General features: G+C 43.5%; 1 protein-coding gene across 2 annotated transcripts in view; it reads left to right on the forward strand.

Annotated features, from left to right (window-relative positions):
* Positions 1-666: 666 nt before the first annotated feature.
* Positions 667-20,407, forward strand: part of GRM8 (glutamate metabotropic receptor 8) — a 723,043-nt gene continuing 703,302 nt past the window's right edge. Inside the window, exons 1-2 of one of the 2 annotated variants that reach the window (XM_087860847.1) lie at positions 667-856; positions 10,360-11,184. In XM_087860847.1, the coding sequence (XP_087716973.1) occupies positions 10,675-11,184 (510 nt within the window). In that variant the 5' untranslated portion in view covers positions 667-856; positions 10,360-10,674. The remainder of the gene's footprint in view (positions 857-10,359; positions 11,185-20,407) is intronic. The other variant, XM_045792722.2, reaches the window with a different exon arrangement.

Raw genomic sequence — 20,407 nt, forward strand, 5'->3', positions numbered from 1 at the left:
GGGGAACCGCGCGGCCGGCGGGCTTTACTTTGAGCATCCCTGGAAAGAAAGCGTGTGGCGACCCTTGCCATCGACCAATTTTCTTCACGGTGACCCTTTTCGGGGCTGTGCTCCTGAAGGAGGACCCCAGGCTCGCGGTCCTGACTCCCGGCTCCGCGTGGCCGTCGTGCGGCGCCTTCCCGCGCGGGTCCGGGCTCGCCAGGCAGTCGGAGCTGCTCAGCTCCCTCACAGCCATATTCTTCCTTCCATCCGCCAGCACTTGTTCCTACCCTCCCCGCCACAGCCCACCCCCTGAGTCTTTGAGTCCTCCCTTTTCTGTTGGGGGCGGGGCGGGTGGGGGTGCTTTTTTTTTTTTTTTTTTTTTTTTTTAAATCAGAACTATTGACATTTCTGGTCCCGGCATCTCTGCGGGCTGAAGTGATGTAGCGCGAAGGGGAATCCGTCGGCCGAGCGTCGCTCTTCCTGCCCGCGCCAGGTTGGCTCAGTGGCACCTGAATCCAGGGGCTCCCGCCCCTCGGGGTTCCTCCTCCTGCTTCGCGAGGTGACTGGTTGGCGCGAAGCGATTGGCGATCCCGGACGCGATCCCGGCCTTGGCTCCCCGCGCCGCGCCGGGTGAATGGCCGCGGGCGGAGGATCGGGAGGCGCCGGGCGCAGACCAATCGCGGCCGCCGGTGGGAGTATTTGTTATTCACATGGAAGACACTTGGCGCCGGCCGGGCCAGCTCAGCCCCCTCAGCCCCGAGACCAGCCACAAGTGCGGCCGCGGTGCTTGCCTCGTGCGGCGGCGGCGGCACCGCTGACATGGAGCTGCGGGCCCCCCGCGGGCTTCCTCACCGCGCCCTCTGCGGGGAGCAGGGTAAGACGCGCCGAGCAGCAGAAAGAGGAAAAGCGGAGCAAGTGCCGAACCACAGGAAAAAACGCCCCCACCCCCGAACTCCCCCCAAAGGTTGTGCTTGCGGAAAAAGGAGAATTCCCCCTATTTTATTCCCCTTTCCGTTTTCTTCTTTAAAACCGTTCAGTGGACAGCCAGGTGCACGGTTTCTTCTCCGATCACTTTAGTGATTTGTTTTTCCTGGGCACAAGTAAATGGCCTTGCACACCGGAGTCTGGGAGAGAACTGGCGGGTGGAGGTGACGGGAACGGGGGGCGAGGGAGAGTGGGCACCAGGGGGCGAGGGGCTGGCCGGGCATTGGAGCTTGATTGGGTATCTGTTGATTTTACGTTGCAAAGAATAAGGCAGCCACCCCTCTTGTCTTCCCATGATTACATTCCAGTGAAGAGGTTCAGTAAAGAGGAAGGCTTAGCTTGGAACTCCCAAGGCTTGGAGATGTGATCCCCCAAAAGTTTAGTCGGCGAATGAGAGACTGAAGGGTGACGGGAAGGGGCAGGAGCGCCTAGGGTGCTCTGATGGGGCGTGCGGCGGCAGGATTTTAAAGCGCTCTTCCTTGGATTGCCTGCCCTGGCGGAGTCCGGACTTGCCCCGCCGAGATGACGAGGTACCTCCGTTCTGCAAACCTAACGGGAGGGATTTCCGAAGTTAGAGGCTTCCGGGATGAGTTGGGGTAACTCCCTCCTTCTTGAGAGCGGGGCTGGATGAATGTCTAAGCAGAATCTAGGGAAGACGGGAGTCGCGGGAGAAGCCGAGTGATTTGGAGGTTCTCGAGAACCCCTCCATCCCTGCACCTCTGCCTTGGAGTTTGGTATTCTCCGAGTTAGCCCGGCGAGGTTGGGATTTCCGCGCCCCCCCTTTTGTGGCTTTTGGGAAAACACTGGAGTTCCCTGTCCTGTTGGGGGTGGGGGAGAGGAGGAATGCTCTCAGGGATTTTGAGTTTAAAGAGCAAAGGCAGATGCGCCCGACAGCTCCTCCGAAGCACCTGCGGCCAGAGCGGCCCCAGTTTGGGGCAGACCCGCCCGGGCGTGGGCGCTCGGGGCAGCCAGGTGGGGCGGGGGCGGAGGCGGAGGCGGAGGCGCTCGGGTCCGGCAGCGCTCCGAGGCTGGATCTCCGGGCGTGCCGGGGGACTGGGAGGCGCTGGAATACCCCAGCGGCGCGGGAAAGGCAAGGGAAACCAGGTACTTCTAAGGCCCTGGGCTCTACCGGGAGCCCGGGTTCAACAGCCGAAGGAACTGAGAAGAAAAAGGAAGATGCAGCAGGGAAGAGGGGAGCGGGGGCGGGGTAAGTGGCTGCGGGCTGAGATAGAGGTAGAGATAGAGACAGAGGTAGAGAACCTTCTGAGCCCCGCCGATAGAGAGCCCATCTGCTCTGCCAAGCAGCTCGGAGATCCCTTGAGGTTCCTACAGTTGGTGAAAATATAACCGAATCACCAAAAACCCAAAAACAAAACCCAAAGCAAACAAAAAACCCGTCTGTCTGACACGCTCCCTTGGTGCAAATGAAACGCAGAGGGGTGTGCAAGTAGCCCAACTGCGCAAGACGGCACCCCCAGGCTTCCCTGAAGAATTGTTTCCCTCGTGGTCCAAATTGCAGGGCCTGGGGTCAGAGAGTGTCTGTGCTCCCAGGATGGTGGGGGTGAAAATAGACCCACCCGCCTGCTGCAGTCACCCAAGCCCCTCGGTCCCGAAGCCAGTCCTGCTGGGGAAGGGAATGCCCTATTTGCCTTTTGAGGGTGATCCTTTCCCACAGACCTGACGGCACGGGAGTCTCTCGAACACCCAGGAATACCCTACCATCTCGGCTACTACCGCGATGGAGTACAAATCCTGCCAACTGACCGAACTGAAAAGCAGGGCTGGTGGTGGAGATATTGACAAGAAATATCAGAAAGAGTAGAAATGCATTTTGATATTAGCTTGTATTTTGCTTGAAAGAAAAAATAAAAAGGGGAAAGAGCCACCAGCAGGTAGATCTTGGATAAACAGCTTATTGCACTTGACTGTAATTTCCATTTTCTCTTATGAAATTGTTTGTCAATAATTGCAAATGGCTACAAAAACCACTTGAGTTTACCTTGGCCACTTGCTTGTGAATAATGTCTTGAAAAATCTCTGTAGGAGACAGAATCAGCTGTGTGGAATTCATTGCCCGGTTCTTGAAAATACGTGGTTTGATAATTTTGGAGAGAAAAGCCTTAACCATCAGGGAAAATGAAGTAAGGTTTTTAAATGCAGTTTTCCTATTTTGTAGTCAACTACAGGTTGCATCATACCTGAGATAAAGACAGCATTCTTGCTTTTAAATCAGGGTTATGGGGAGCAATAGCTCAGGAGAGGCTCTCTAGGAGAGGATTTACCCAGAATAAAGAAAAAGATGCTGAGAACACAGCTCTATACCGTTATTTAGGCTCTATTCTATTTGGTTTGTGCTGGCTGGTTCTGCCCTACCATGCTCTCTTTGCAAAGTATGGCTACTTGAATAATTCTAAAAATATTTAAATGCAAAAGGAATAGATAAAAGGAAGAGTTGAACTTCTGTAAGTGTGACAGAAAGTTAGAAGTCTGGAGAGATGTGCTCTTTTCAAACTTAGCTGAGCAGGTTGGAGCTTCCAAGGGGCTGGTTTAATTGGTATTTATGCAGCAAACAACAGGCTGACATTCACATTGGCAACACTGTGTGCCAATCTTTGTGTAAGAATGTTCCATTGTCTTCAGGCATGAGCACAGTCCACTGCACACAAAGGAGCTCGCTCATGGTAGCAATGATGTTTTTCCTTCTAAGTTTCTTTCCTGCTGTCTTCCTCCTGTAGTTAGAATGCCCAACACAAAGAGAACCTTGCCTTTAGTCAGGGGAGTGGAGCTGCTCTGTCTCAGTGTCTTAAAAGGAGGATGCTGCATGGATTTATCTTTTAACTGGATCCATAGCAAAGACTGCCCACATCTCCATGCCTGTAGAATAGGCTGGTTTTTGAAGGTTCAGGAAACTGTTGCTGTTTTCTTGGTAGAACCTGATTGGACATCACCAGACTCACACGTGTAGTTTTCTCAGGAGGGACAGTCATTCCATGTTGTTCCAGGAGGGTATGTGAACAGAGTCAGCTCAATCACATTGTTTCTATCACAAGAATAGGTTTTCTGTCTGCTAGGAATTTAGATTTGATTTTCTTTTCCTTTCCTTTCCTCTTTCCTCCCTCCCTCCTTCCCTCCCTCCCTTCCTTCCTTCCTTCCTTCCTTCCTTCCTTCCTTCCTTCCCTTCCCTTCCCTTCTCTTTCCTTTCCTTTCCCTCCCTCCCTCCTTCTCTCTCTCTCTTTCCTTCCTTCCCTACCCCCCCCCTTCTTACTTGGTTCAGAGAGACGTTTTCTTTGATTTTCATTTCTACTTGGTGCTTTGACAAGTTGTGATGAACTCACTCACTCACTAAGGACCTTGAGCATGATGTATTCTTATCCCAGGACCTGTCTTCTGAGTGGTAGGCATTGCTGTTAGAGTGATTTGAGGGACAGGCTGAAAGGCTACTGATTCATGATAACTCCTGGCTTTCATTTGTTACATTAGTAGTCTTAACCACTATTAGATACATTTTTTTGGTAAAGAAATTATGGATCTCTTGGAAATTGTCTTATAAATGCAGATGTTCCAGTTGGGGGATGACATTAATGCCTCTTTAGGTTTTGATACCTGTTAATGAATTACCTCAGTCCCTGGGGAGGGCCAAGGTAATGGGAGAGCCAGGTCTTAAGAGTGTGACTTGTAGGAGACCTCAGTACTGAGGGAGGGAAGAGATACAGGTCTGGGGGAGGAAGGTGCAGGTGAACGCAAGTGGGAAGATATAGGAGAGCCCAAGAAGAGTATGTGAGATTATTGAGCTTGTGTGTTGCCAATTTTATACTTTTCCAGGCAAGATTATGTGTAAAGATAGAAATCTACCAGCTGTTTGTTGGCTAACTTTTCCAGTGGTAATGACCCTTTGTGGTAGAAGCTCTGAGTTATATCTTGTATACAACTTGGGAAGGTTTCCTGTTGTCCTCTTTTCACTGCAGAATATCTTGTCACCACTTCCTTCAGAATAGCCCTTTGGATGCTCCAAGTATCCATGACCTTCATTCTCTAGGTCAGATGCTGTACTTCCATTGACTTCCTCTGGGGTCCCTCTTTCCAATTTTCCTTCAGTCTCCTTTGATTCTTTAGACACATGACTTGTTAGGGTCTGGCCAGCTCTGAGTGTGATGGTAAAGTGGTTTTTTCAGGCCTTCTAAGCACAAAACACTGGTAAAATATTTGAGTTCCAGGACTGGTTGTTAAACTAAGAGTACCCCTATACATTCTTAAGCATGTGGCAGTTTATAGAGTACTTTTATGTATATTATTATATCATTTGACTTCACAGTCTTGGGAGGTGACCAGAAATCATTCCTCAGTTTAGAAACAAAGAAACTAGTCCCAGGTGAAGTGACTTGCCCAATGCCATATAGTAAGTACTGGGGGGAGTGAGATTAGAACCAGGGACTTCTTGAACCCCAGGATACCATACTCATGTGCACATTATCTATCATGGTGTCCTGAACCCAAGGGGCATGAAGTGAGGAAAAGAACATAGCAGTAGTCCTGCATTTCAATTTGGACACATTCATATAATCTTTCTGTTTTTAGGTTCCTCATTTCCCAAATGGGGGCTCTGATACCAATCTTCCAGGTGTGTTTTGTGAAGGAAATGAGATCATGTGTGTGAGGCTCCAGGTGCCCTGTGGACATTCAGTGAATGTTGGTTTCACTCCCTTTCCCTCTTCTTATATGATACATACTATAAAAGTGGCTTCTCATTACTTTAACTGTGGTCTTTTTATGCAATAGCTATGTTATTGGAAAAAAACTGCACAAATTGAATTCTACTAAATCAGATTGCATTTTAAATGCATGGGGGATTTAGCTATTTAAAGGAAACCTGTGGTGAGTTCTGTTGTAATGCAAATAATCACCGTCTAATTTATCTGTTTAGTAAGTCGAGCTTCTCATGTATCAGATTTTCTTAATATGGGGCTTGCTTGTACAGAGAGCTTTCACAACCCTCTCTCACTGATGGGAAAAAGTCACTCAGCTTGCAAACAAAATCAGTTATTGTGTTCAGCTGGAAAAGCCTTGCTCTGGTGTTTGAGCGTAATCTCATTCCCTTATTATTAAATAATAGAATTTCAGAACGGGAAGCTGGAAGATACCTTAGAGATCATGTGGTCCATCTCACTCATTTCACAGATGAGGAAATGGAAGCACACAGAGGTGAAGTGACATGTTTAGTGTCGCCAGCCAGTGACCATCCAACAAAGATCCAATTCCAGGTCTCCGTTGCCAGGCGAGGGCTCTGTCTCGGGCCCATCCTCACTCTGGGACACACCCTCCCTCAAGATTCCAGGGCCATGCACACGTGTTGTAGCATAGATCGGAGACAAATGCGATGCATTTTCCAAAACAACCCAAAGAGCTGCAAGTGTGGGCAGTTTCAGGTGAAACTGCTAGATTTGCAGTTTTGAGTTGATGACAATATTCAGCTTAACCTTTTTGTTAAAGAGCTGAATGGAATCCAGCATAGGGATGCTGTTTGGCCTCTTTATGAGGGAAAAAAAAATCACAATTCTTGGCTAATGATATTCCTCAGTGAGGATTTTACCATATCATGTATTAAAACCACTTGCCAAGTGCTGGAGGAAGACATGCTAATAGACTTGAAGGGCCCTATGTGGGATGGTGGGTTTGTTCTCATTGGCATCAGGCTGGCCAGGAAACCTGGTTTGAAGCAGGGGTTTGGACAAACTGTATTTGATATCCTCAGCCCTTTGAGGGATTTCGAAATAACTCTGCCCATACACACTTGGGTCTTTGGTACAGAGAAGGTATGTAGAAAATCAAGAGAAACAGAATTCTGGGCCCTGGCCCTTGAGGGGCTGTCCTTATTGCTGGCCTTGAAGGAAGCAGGCACACTTAGGAGGCCCCAGGTTCAAGTTCCAGCCAGAGGCGGCCTCCCCGGGCCAGCAGGGACTTTTGGTGAAGTGCTTAGGATGTATGATGTTTTTTGTACCTCAGACAGACCAGGAGGGAGTGAACCTGAAGGGCTTCGAGGGGGTTAATGGTTAAGCCTCCTCACAGGTTGTGAAGGCCTTGCTGTGGTCTCAGGAATAGTGTAAGGCATCTGTTCCCCTCGGAGGCTGATTTCAGGATTGCAGACCTCACACCTCCTTGAAGAAGTCCATCAGCACAGGCGAGATTTGTACCCATTCCCAGAGAAAGGTGCATTTGAGAGAAAAACTGCTTTATTCTAAGCCAAGCACAGAACACAAAGGAGAGCTATTTAGTTCTGTCGTACGAAAAGGTCATTATTTCTTTAAAACTCATTGACTCCAAGTAGGATGAGTTCAGATTAAAGTTTACAAGACTTGAATAAGAGTAAGACTAGGCAATGTAAGATTATACAGTGAAACTGAGTTTATGTGGTTTTCCACAAACTTTGAAATTTATTTGTCCTTGAAATTTATTTGTCCTTAAAATTTAAAAGGGAAACTAAACCTTTCAGTTGTTGAGAGTCTGATTTTTATGATGTCATATCAAATTTTGAAATAACTGTAATATTTCAGTATAAGTAGTTCTGATTTTAATTTAATTTAATTTTTAAAAAAGATTTTATTTATATGTCAGAGAAAGAAAGAGACTGAGGCAGAGGGAAAAGCAGACTCCCCACTGAGCAGGGAGCCTGATGCGGGACTTGATCCCAGGACTCTGGGATCATGACCTGAGCAGAAGGCAGACGCTTAACTGAGCCACCAGCTCGTCCCCTGATTTTAATTTTAAAGTGACAAAATTCAGTAAAAACCTCACCAACTGGACAAATGTAGAAAAAGTTGCTCTGCTTTAGTGGAGAATGAGTTACAGACTAGGATAGCAATGACAGCTCTTGTTTACTGGGCACGTAACCTGGGCCAGGTGCTATCATCCCTTTACAAACAAGAAAACCAAGCTTTCAAGAGGTTATGCGCCATTAATTCTATGTTGCAGGGGAGGGAACTTAAGCAGAAATTCAAGTGAGGTGTCCAATCAATAATAACCAAAATGGAAGGTCTCATTTTCCATTCAAGTGCATTCATCCACTAAATAAAACGAAGTCCTGCCTCACTGCTGCCCATCCCCAATCTGTCCTTAACTTAAAGCTCTAAATGGACCTAGGAGATGCTAAAGAAACTAAAAAATTATTACAAACACAAGTACTTTTATAAGAAACTCAATTTTATTAATTCCAGGACTGTACAGCGAGTAGACCTAGGCTAATGCGCAGGGAAGAATGATTTGTAATTAACAGATGGACTGGTTTTATGTTTGTATAATTGAAAACCATTTATTCTTCTAAGTACTTAGGAGTGGCTTTGTGTAGTGAAGAAAGGCTGGTCTTTGGAGAACAACAGGTGTCCTTCCCCTTCCCTTTTCCCTTAAACATGTCTCCTTCACATATCCATTTATTCTGTGCTCTGTCAGAAAGGAAATGCTAAGGGTCAGCCTAGCCATGAGGACTTGGTCTCAAGCTCTGAATTAGTGGTCAGAGTTAATGAGGTTTTACTGTCTTATAACTGGTCTTCCTTACGAAACTGTATAACATAATCCTACATCTCTTAGTGGATGGTTGATGCCATTTATGGTGTATCACTTAAATGGTTTTATCCAGAAAGTCAAGTTGACTTTCTGAGTGTTTCCTTTTGTGGAATGCCTGAGGTCAGGCTATTGTCAAATCACAGATTTTCTGAGGGAGAAGCTGCTGCTAGGAGAATTGCACATGAGGGAATATCAGTCAAGTGGTGAGAAAAATCAGAAAAGGACTAAGTATTTGGGGGCAGAATAGAGGGAATCTAGGGCTTAGTCCATGCCAGGAGGCAGGGAAAGCTTGTCCATAGGCAGAATAGAACCATCTCAGGAGAGTGGGCCATTGGCTGTATTTCTGAGTATACTCCGGGTATCAGCTCAGAAATCCAGGGCAGTGGGCTATGATGAGCCAGCCCCCTTTTCTAATCTGAAAGTGAAAAAAGTGAGGCTTTCTCTGAAGGCTTTTGGACATATGTTCAGTTATCCTCTAGGGAGGCAGTATGCTTTCCTTTGGGCAGGGAGGATAGAATGAAAATTTTATGAACTGGAAATTAAACAAGTGAATGGAAAATACAACCAGATGTTGGTTGGCTAAGTTAGAGGAGAATTGTCCAGATTTCAGGTTCAAACCCATGTATATATAAATAGTTAGAAACGAGCCTTAGATGAACCATCCTGCCAAAACAAGTTGGTGCTGTTTATTCGCTTAATTAGAAGTGTGTTTCAAATATCAGATTCTCTTACGTTAAGTCAGTTCTTGCTTTCAGTTAAGCCTTCTCAAAAGTCCTTTGAAAGAACCTCATAGAATTCTTTAAGATTAAAGGTCCCAAGCTTTTTCTCTAGATTTGCTGGTAGACGTTTTCATTTTAGGTTGTTTCTAGCCCTGATGAAATAACTGGTTTCCCCCCTGAGTCAGACAAAATTAAGCAGCTCTTCAATTGATCTCCAGCTCTGATTTGCTCCTAGTGATTCTAGGATCAAAGAATGTTTACTTTTAGCACTCTGAGAATACCCATTGCTTCCACTCCAACAAATTCATAGGACTGTCTTCACACATAACCCTCCTCATGTGTCTCATTTTCAAGTCTTTGTTTTGTCATCAGAGAACAATAAGATAATTTATACAAAATAGCTGACATTTTTTGTTAAATCTTTTCACAAGCTATAAAACATATACATTTGGGGTCCTTGGATTGATTGAATTCCTTCCTCCCTCCCTTTCTCCCTCCCTCCTTCCCACCCACCCTCCCCTGCCCTCCCTCCCTTCCTCTTTCTTTCTTTCTTTCTTTCTTTCTTTCTTTCTTTCTTTCTTTCTTTCTTTCTTTCTTTCTTTCTTTCTTTGAATAATCACTTTCTCCCCACTGGGAAATCTGAGGCACCAAAAAAATGTCATTAACAGATGACTGGCTTGTTGAATACATCACAGAAAATAAACTTTCATTGTGATCTTGTGGACGACATTTAAATGCTAAATTCAGACAGCCGTAAAAAGTAAAAACAGATTTGAAAAGAAATAATGCCATCAATCACAGGATTTTTACCTGCATGGAAATTGGATTTATTGAAATAAAATGGTAAATAAAAATACTTTGTGGCTTGGGAGAATCAACCTAGTTTCTGATACTTTTCTGTTCCTCTTGCTCCGAAAGTGTCATCAATCTCTCTGTTTAGACGCAGTGCAGCCAGGTGTTCAGAATCATGGGACAAAAAAATTAGTTTCTTACTGAATAGGGGAAATGAAACAAACAAACAAACAAAAAGAGGTTGGTATAAACAGGGCTTAAAAATATGAAAAATGTAGACCCATTGAACTGAATACTTTTTTTCCCTTCCCCTGCCCCCCCCCCCCAGGAATAATTCTGCTACAGGGCTGACTTCAAGGACGTGAATTGTTGACCTCATCCCACCTTCAGAACCTCAGCTGTTATTCTAATTTTTGCACCATTCCAGGCAAGTTGACTTTATATGGAAATAAAATTGAACCTTAGGGGTCTGATGGAAATTCACTGTGACATTCAAATCAAGAAAACTTGCTGAAACCCACAGAGCCTTTTCCCCCATGGGCCCTGATGGTAGCCTCCAGAAAGTGCAGCCTCTGGTGGTCCCCCTTCTTCTGTGGCAAGAATAAACTTTGGGTCCTGAGTTGCAACACCATCTGTGGAGAAAATGGTATGCGAGGGAAAGCGATCAGCCTCTTGCCCTTGTTTCTTCCTCTTGACCGCCAAGTTCTACTGGATCCTCACAATGATGCAAAGAACTCACAGCCAGGAGTATGCCCATTCCATACGAGTGGATGGGGACATCATTTTGGGGGGTCTCTTCCCTGTCCATGCAAAGGGAGAGAGAGGGGTACCTTGTGGGGAGCTGAAGAAGGAAAAGGGGATCCACAGACTGGAGGCCATGCTTTATGCAATCGACCAGATTAATAAGGACCCTGATCTCCTCTCCAATATCACTCTTGGTGTCCGGATCCTTGACACATGCTCCAGGGACACCTATGCTTTGGAGCAGTCATTAACGTTCGTGCAGGCATTGATAGAGAAAGACGCTTCTGACGTGAAGTGTGCTAATGGAGATCCACCCATTTTCACCAAGCCTGACAAGATTTCTGGTGTCATAGGTGCTGCAGCAAGCTCCGTGTCCATCATGGTTGCTAACATTTTAAGACTTTTTAAGGTAGGTAAAGGCATTGTCTTTCTGACCGCTGTGAAAAGACAATACATTGTTCTGATTCCAACCACAGGTTTAAGAAGAAAGTGAACATGGTGAAGATGTTCACAGACCTTCTCAGGGTCACCAGGTTCCTCAAATAGAGGATTCTGTGACTGGGTTTATACATGTGTTGATTTACTTGGTTAGTTTGGATTGATTGTGACTTTTTTTTTTTTTTCCCTGAACAAACAGGTGATAATTTCTGTGACATGCTGAGTCCTTAAGATCTTGGGATTTCTTCCTTATTGATGCTCATTATAAGTCAAAGCAAGTGTTTTTAGAGAGTATAATGAAATCTTAGCACATTTTTCATATAAAACATTTCTATGGTGTTTGAGATATAAGATAATTTACTTGGTGAAGCTTCTTTAAAGTGGGATGCTCTGTTATGACAAAAGTTCCTGTGTGAAGAAACAGTATTTATCACTAACGTGTGGATGGGAGTGACATCCTGGGATATAACATGGCCATAAAATTGTCAGGTTTATAATAGCTACAATAGAGCAGAACCTCATTAATTCAGACTGCTGTGATGCAGACTTGGAATAATTATATATAATTCTTATTGAGTTAGAAGTTCAAGTTTAGCAGGATAATTCAAGCCTTTCTGCTATAGATTTGATGATCTACTACCTATAATTGCGTTTACATATTGAATAAAATTGAAAAAATTAAATAATGTATGGAATAATACTTTGAAAAGTATGAAGTGCCATAGAAATAGAGTTGTTGTGACTCACCATCTTTCATTAACTTTTGCATGTTGTTTATTTGTATCTATTATGTAGTGTTCTATAATAGACAACTTTTTAAATCAAAAATACTTTTCACTGATTTCTTAGTGGGACATGACTTTTCCAACTTAATCTGAATTAATGAGGCTTTGTTTTATATTGTGGGAAACTGTTCCTCTGCGTATTAGATGTAAAAATATGAAAGGGATATGGAGAAGTTGGACAGAGGTCAACCATAGTGACAAAAATGAACAAATTGATAGAAAACTTCACAAAAAAGATGAAAGAAATTGAATCAAGGACTCTTGGTTTGGAAGATATCTAGGGGCACCGCGTAGTCTGGCTCACTTTGTATGCTGGAATGCTCTTTGTAACCTCCCCTAGGTGGCTGTCCAGCTTCTGTATGAATCCCTTTAGTTTAGAGGACAGAATGCTAAGAGGCAGCTTAATGACTATTTTCAGATTGATGAAATTTTCTGAAATGAGGATGCTGCTGAGCAGAAGCTCTCTGTGTCTAAGGGGTATTGAAGAGGCACAGAATGCTGGAGACATTTGGAAGGACATTAGGAAGAGCCTCTTGGCAATGAGAAGAATACAAGATTAAAATAGGCAGCCAAAGGTGCTCTAATTCGTCATTTCTAGAATAATTTCCCTTGGGCTAGCTGACCCCTTGCGTAGAGACAAGATGAAGACCAGGATTTTCCAGATGTCTCTCCACATCCTGGGATCTAGAATTTCTTCCACAAGCCTCAATTCTGAGCTACATGCCATTTTGTGCTCTGTGACGGTATTTAGTTTCAGCCACTTTCCCACCACCTTTTTTCTTCTCTGACTTGATTTCTTTTCCCACTTCCTCCAAAGCATCTCTTTTCTGTTCTTAACTCAGTGACTGTTGCTCAAAACACCCACTTTTCTTTTTCTTTTCTTTTCTTTAATTTTTTTAAAGCTTTTAATTCTTTAACATACAGTGTTCTATTAGTTTTAGGAGTACAATATAGTGATTCAACAATTCTGTACATTACTCAGTATTCATCACGATAAGTTTACTCTTTAATCCCCATCACCTATTTCACCCATCCTCCTTCCCCCTGCCTCCCCTTTGGTAACCATCAGTTTGTTCTCTATAGTTATGAGTCTGTTTCTTGGTTTGTTTCTCTCTCTCTCTTTTTTTTTCCCTTTACAACACCCACTTTCAGAGAAGAGGGAAATCTTCATGAGGATCTTCTCCCTTCCGTTACCCTCCCTTATACACTAATTCTGGTTCCCATTAGTCCCATCATAATTCCTATGAATCCCATCTCCTTTCAATAGTCTGGTGGCCAGCCAAAAGTAGACAAGGATTTGAGGAGTGGAGTATTGGTGATAATTGCTTATTTGAGCTTTTTAAAGCATGTTTACATTAATTTTACATTAATAGAATCAGCTTACTTGTAAAATGGGGATAATAATATGATGTTAGGTTTTTGGTTGGATTTAATGAGAAAATGCAGGTGAAAGGTTCCACCAGTACCTGTCCATGCCCTTCACCTCCTTGAGCTGCCAAAGGGACTTTCAGGCCACTTGAAGGGTGGGTTTGGTTTTTATGTAGTCTGGATCTGACTTCCCTCTGTCTGTTCTTCTGTCATTGACTGGCCAGCTCTCTCTTTTACTCTTTTGGGTAGTTCTGGAGGGACCTTATTTGCCCAGGTTGGGGAATTACCATTGACTCTTTGGGCAGAGTCCAGTGTTCCAGGTCAACTCTTAAGACAGTGGTCAGCACATGAGAGGGTTGCTCTTGCCACCCTTGACCAAATCACAGAGAGTGGGTGACTTTTAGTCGGGAGGGGGTGTTGGCTATGTTAAGTATCATCACTCCAATCAGTACACTGGCACAGAGTGAGCATTTATTATGTGGAAGCAAATGTATTTATTAGCCAAATTCCTGGGGCTTTAAAAATGTGTCTTTCAAAAGTAAGTGAGAGACTATAGGTGCTTAGCCTATCTTTTAGCTGAACCTAGAACCACATGAATGTGAATTTGATAATGATAACTTTTGTGGTTTTGCTACTTTAATTCACTTTGATGATTTATGTGAGACTCCAGCCAGCACTGTACACTGGTATTAATCATGAAATGATGGTAGTCATTCTTGGAATAGAAAATATTTCACTTTATGAGCGCATGTATTCTATTTAAACATGTATGTTAAGATTGCCATGAAATATTAGAATAGTTAGCAAAGGAATGTTTAGCAAATCAGTGCATTGGAGATTGGCTTACAATTTCTTTTTGAAAAGTAATAGTGTGAGTAAGCCAATGCTATGACTTAAATAAAGGTGAACATTTAGGACAGTTTTTTGGACTTTGGGCCCCTTCAGAATGGCATAACACCCATAGAGTCTAAAAAGATGCACACATAACAATATATTGCCACTTATCTCTAACTTAATGGAGTTAAAAGAAGGTAGTGCATCTTGGTTTGAAAATACACAAACAATGAAAAGTGATGATAAAGGATAAAAAGGTCTTAATGAATTTACTCACTGTCCAGCTCAACAATAAACATTAGTTGAGGTCTTTAGAGTGTAGCTGGAACCTGTTTTAAAATTCTATAGAAAATGCTTGTGCTAAAATTGGAAGTAATATCCAGATGTCTTAGTTCTCTTTTTTTGGACAACCCTGGAATAGCCTTGTCTTCACGTGCTGTATCTGCCTGGGCTAAGTTGTGTAGGAGACAGAGGCCTCCAGGCATCTCTGTCTTTCTTCAGCCTTGTTCTCCCTGTGGCAGCTTCTCCTGTCCCCCGTATCCTTCTGTGTTCTAATCGAAGCCTGGTTTCAGGAAAGGAGCTCTGTATTACCAGTCATCTGCATATAGTATGCCTATGTTTAAGTCAGGAAGATTCCATTTTCTGCAGGATCACCAACAGTGAGATGAAATGATTTGTCTTTGTGAAGGGGATTCAGGCATCAGTTGGAGAGGTTCATTTAGCTTCCCCACCAGGGACTATACCTCGTGGGTGGCCACCTCCTTTGCCCAGGAGTACAGCTGGCTCTGCTCCTCTCTAGCGGGAAGAGATGTTGTTCTATTTTTGCTTCTCTTCCTATTAAAACCCAGGGACAAATGAAAAAAAAAAAAATCAGCCTCTTTAACTTCAGAGAAGAGTTGGACAGGGGGCTAGAGCTGGAATTGTCCTGTGGCCTCCTCCCATAAGACAATGAACGCTCTACTAAACCAGTGACTTTCATCTCCATAAGGTGGGGTTCATACCCTTCTCTCTCCTTATTGCCCCAGTGGGGGGTGTTGGCTTATCAAAATGACCTCATAGGCTTTTCAAATGACAGGACCCAGTGTGTGAGTATATGCCTCCCTCAGCCCCCTGGTAATCATTTCTATGGATTGAAGTCCATTTCTATGGATTTCACATTTCTTAGGTGTGTTGGGAGTGAAAACAAGTTGGAGAACCAGATGAGGACTTTAAGGATCTGAACTTTTTAGAAGCGCTGCTGTACCCTAAAACACACATATGTCATAAATGGGTTAATGTGAGGGCAGAGTGGTCACTTAGGTGACTGTTTAATCCTTACAGCAAGTTAATGGTTTTAGATAATAGTGGTATCAATTAGGATAATGTGACATGTAATTGCAGAATAGCAAACTCAGAACTGCCTCATCCTATGTATGCAGAGGTGAAAATGCTACCCCAGTGGTTCTTGTATTGTGGAGAGACCAATGAAAAGAGGGGCTGAGCTCTCAGAGATTGTGTCATTTAGAAAGAATTAAAAAAGAATAAAGGGGCCTTTTGGAAATGTTGACTGGGAAGCCCATAATTTAAATTTTTTTAAAACAAGTTTGAGAATTTGCATATGTTTTATAAAGAGCTCAGATTTTTCCCCTTTTCTAGAACATTTTCCACCCCCTCCTTTAAATTAGAGCAATTCCGTTCCTCAAAACACTAATCATAACTTACTTTGAGCAAGGATTGAAGATTCTAAGTTAAAAATAGCACATCAATGCTTGGAGGTAACCACTCACATCACATAGATACATCTGGGTCATAAAAGGACAGTGTCAGATATAGTTTTTCTCTCTTGTTTTCTAGTTAACTTTACCTGAGAATGAACTTTCTACTCTTGAAGGATAGGAGTTAAGTAGTTTTTAGTGGATACTTCCCAAAGCAACCAAATGAGACTTAAATAGAAATCCACTTGTGGGTTGGATAATTTCTTTACATGTGCAAGTGGTCCAGTTATAAATGGCTAAAATTGACTTTAAGGTTAAGTAAATGAAGTACTGTGAAACATCTCATTACCCTGGAAGCCTTCACCTACCTTGCTATGTTTACAAAGATCTGTTTCTTTCAAGAAACTCTACTAATTGTAGCAATGACTTCCATAAAGCCAAGCATTTTTTGTGTTATTTATTGCATACAATGGGCTTTATTAACTGTAAACTCGGATGAAGTGAATCTGCCATATTCATGCTCATCTTAGTTAGACGGGCAGATATATGAGCCCAATCAATAAACTCAGCAGGAGGTAACATTTCATGTTAAATATTACTTGATGGCAAATAGGTAACAGCGAATTGAAAGATAAACTCCTTAAGTCAATCCTTTGCCTCAGTAGCAAGCTCTAATTTAACTTTCTGAAGAGCTCACTCACCTCAGATGAGAGATGAGGGGTACTCTGTCTTGTTAGTGGCTCTAAGTGGGAGTATTGGGGGAAGTGGGCATTGTTCATGGTCACTGGCACTTAAACTCGTAGCCAGATATAAATATTTATAGCAAATATATTTATATATAAAATTTATATATATGTATGTGTGTGTATGTATATATAAATATATATAACATTCCATTCTTGGAATAGAAAATGTTTCACTTTATGAGTTCATGTATTCTATTTAAACATGTATGTTAAGATTGCCATGAAATATTAGAATAGTTAGCAAAGGAATGTTTAGCAAATCAGTGCATTGGAGATTGGCTTACAATTTCTTTTTGAAAAGTAATAGTGTGAGTAAGCCAATGCTATGACTGAAATAAAGGTGAACATTTAGGACAGTTTTTTGGACTTTGGGCCCCTTCAGAATGGCATAACACCCATAGAGTCTAAAAAGATGCACACATAAGAATATATTGCCACTTATCTCTAACTTAATGGAGTTAAAAGAAGGTAGTGCATCTTGGTTTGAAAATATACAAACAATGAAAAGTGATGATAAAGGATATATATATACCCTTTATATATATATGGATATATATATATAAAATGCAGACTTGGTAATGTCACTTCCCTTAACATTCTTCAATGGCTACCATTAACTCCAGGATGAAGTCTACCTCTACTTAGGGAAGTCTTTCCTCACTTCTCTTGATGAGATTAACTTTCTTTGTTACATGTAACAGAGCTCTACTAGGGCAAGACGGTATCTTGATACATATGAGGATATGTATCTTCTGTTTATTGCTGTATTTCCAGCACCTAGTATGGACCTGTCTGGGAATCCAGTGTTTGTCCAATGAATGAATGAAGGAATGAATGAATGAACTTTATCTCTCTACCTCCTCCATCTCTACTCTCTCCCTCAACCCAATCCCAAAAGTTGGAAATAATCTGTGTTGGGTAGATAGGATAAAAATGGAATTTTATTTATTTTACTTTTATACTCTTTGAGAAAAAGGAACAGAAGGAGGAAGAAGGGGGGAAAGAAGGAGACATAGTATATTTTGGGAGTTACTATTTTAATGTGCTTCCACATTTTCCTACAAATTCACATTTTCTCTAAACAGATTTTTAAAATTAAATAAGTAAAAGACATGAGCACATTCTCATTTTGAAAAGTTTAAGCAATGAATAAGTAAATAGTGTAAAACAGAAACCATATCTAAATTCATTTAAATAAAATTATATATACAGACACATAATTTTATTAAGAGATCTATGTCTTGTGACTTTTTTCATGTAATGATATATCTGGGAGACATTTCCGAGTTGGTTAATATAGTTCATCTCAGTAATTTTCAACCCTGACTGCATGTTAGCATTATCTGGATAGCTTTTAAAAAAATACGGATGCTCAAACTGTATCCAAGACCAGTGAAATTGGGGTGGAACCCTGGTATTGGTATATTTTAAATAATTGCTAGGTGATTCTGACATTTGTATAGGATTGAGAACTAGGAAGCTTTTTTTAAACAGCTGCTTAGTTTTTTATTATATGAACAGACCATTATTTATTTCATAAATTGCTTAGTGATAGGTTACTTCACTTTGATTTCTTAAGATCATTATCTTTTGAAAAAAAAGTTAAAATAATGCTAGCGGCTCATCTAAACACATTCAGTCCAGAGTGAATTTTGGTATGATAGGGCCCCTTTATGGAGCAACAAAAGGGCTGAATTAATGAATTACCAAAACACCTTGGTATAAGGCAGATTCACACGTCATAGACTATGGCTTTTCATGACATGAAGTAACTTAGAGTCAGTGTAGGGGTCATGTGCTCAGAACATTAAAGGAGCATCAGGACTCTTGTTGGGTGAAGCGGATTTTTAAACTTGGTGCACTTAATCTTACTTTTCTTTTCCTTAGCCGTGAACAGTCTGAAATCCTACTGTGAATACTGAAGATATCTTAAGAGATTACGTAGTGATTAATGCCTATCTTTTGAGTATCTTAAGTAATGAGGTTGTTTTGAAAATAGTGAGGAGAGAATGTCTTGTGAATGGATGCTCTTTATTACTTTTTCTATCCGTGAATATTTATTAAGCATCTCTGATATGCCTGGTTAAGGCTCACCTCCACTGTGGGGATAGAGAAGGAACAAGAAAAGTGTGGGTCCTCAGGGAGTTTACATTCTGGTGGGGGTAGAAAATATGAGGTATACAAACAAATAGAGACAGCCAGGGACAATGTCATAAAGAAAATAAAGCAGGAGGGCAAAGACAGGGCATGAGCTCGGGTGGCAGGGAAGACCTGTCTTTGAGGTCATGGTGGAATGATAGGACAAAGCCAGTCAGTAAACAACTAGGAGAAAAGCATCCAGATGGATCTTCCTTTTCCCCAAGCTCCCCTCAACGCAGGCCCTGGTCCAAGAGTATCTCAAAGGAAACCAAGTCCTGGAGAGGGATGCCCTCCCCTCCCTTTATTATCGAGGTTTTCAGAGCCAGGATAGACCTAATACAGGAGACTGGGATGGGAGAAGATCTGTATGGCCCCTTCCCGCCCTCCTAGCTGTGGTGCCGCAGCCTCCCTTGGCCAGGGGCACAGGTCTGACTCCGTCTTTTGAGAAACCTGGCCTGTCTCCCTCACTCAGGTGTCCTTCACGTCTCAGGCCAAGCCAGACCTCAGGTCTGAGCAAGCAGGTGCAACAGTGCCGTGTGCTCGGACAGGCTTCTTGGTGCCCCAGGAGCACTGCCACCATGGGAGGGGCCTCCTGAGCATCCTTCCTGATGTGAAATCCAGGCCCTTGGGAAGCCCAGGGGTGGGACTGGCCCTCAGGATTTCCGAGAACATGACCTCACCAAAGCGGATGACCCCGCTTCCCAGCAGGCCAGACAAATCCTTAGGAGGATGTGAGCCTGGGACGCTGCAGGAGGAAGAGGGGAGCCATGCAGCACAGCAAGACCCTCAGGGCAGGTGGGCAATCAGGGGCTGGAGGTTTCCGGGTCCCTTCTTCCTGGCACGGTTCATCACGTCCAGGCCAGCCATGTAGTGGGGGGGCTGTCAAGGTGGACGACACTAATGAGAGATTTGAGCACTGATAAGGGCGGTGATCTGGAGACCCACTCGGAAAAACCCACAGAGCCAACTAAAGGTCCCTCAGAGACATTGAACAGGTGGAGGAGGCAGAAGAACTCATTTCCAGCACAAGGGATAAACAGAGCAGGCTTGATTAAGGGCTCGAGCAGCGTGTCCGTGGAAAGCATCCAGAAGTCCGCTGAGCAAGTAGGAGGAGGAGGCCCTGAGGGGCAGCAGGGCATGAAGGAGAAAGAAACCATGGTGAAGGCAATCTGGGCATAACCTTGGGATGGACGGGACAGTCAGGGTGGGATCAGAGAGCCTGCCCTAGGCCCCTCGCCCCCCCCTGCCGTTGGGCCCAGACCATGGGCAGCACTCACTGATGAGGTTAGGCACATACAGGAAGATGTTTTTGCTTGGCATTGGGGCAGCCCCCTTGTGCCCTCTGCACCCCTCCCCCCCACCAGCTGGAGGTGGCTTGAGTCCCAGCCCTGCCAGGCGGCCTCACCCTCCATCCCAGCGCATCAGGCCATGCAGGCCTCTGCTGCCCCCTGCCCTGGATGTGATTTATTTTATTTTATTTTATTTTTTTAAAGATTTTATTTATTTGACAGAGAAAGAGAGGGAAGCAGAGGCAGAGGGAGAAGCAGACTCCCCGCTGAGCAGGGAGTCAGATGCAGGGCTCCATCCCAGGACCCTGAGATTTTTTTTTTTTTTTAAGATTTTATTTA

The sequence above is a fragment of the Ursus americanus genome, chromosome 3 (genome assembly GCF_024610735.1).
Source record: "Ursus americanus isolate L20-20 chromosome 3, mUrsAme1.1.p, whole genome shotgun sequence".
Taxonomy (NCBI): domain Eukaryota; kingdom Metazoa; phylum Chordata; class Mammalia; order Carnivora; family Ursidae; genus Ursus; species Ursus americanus.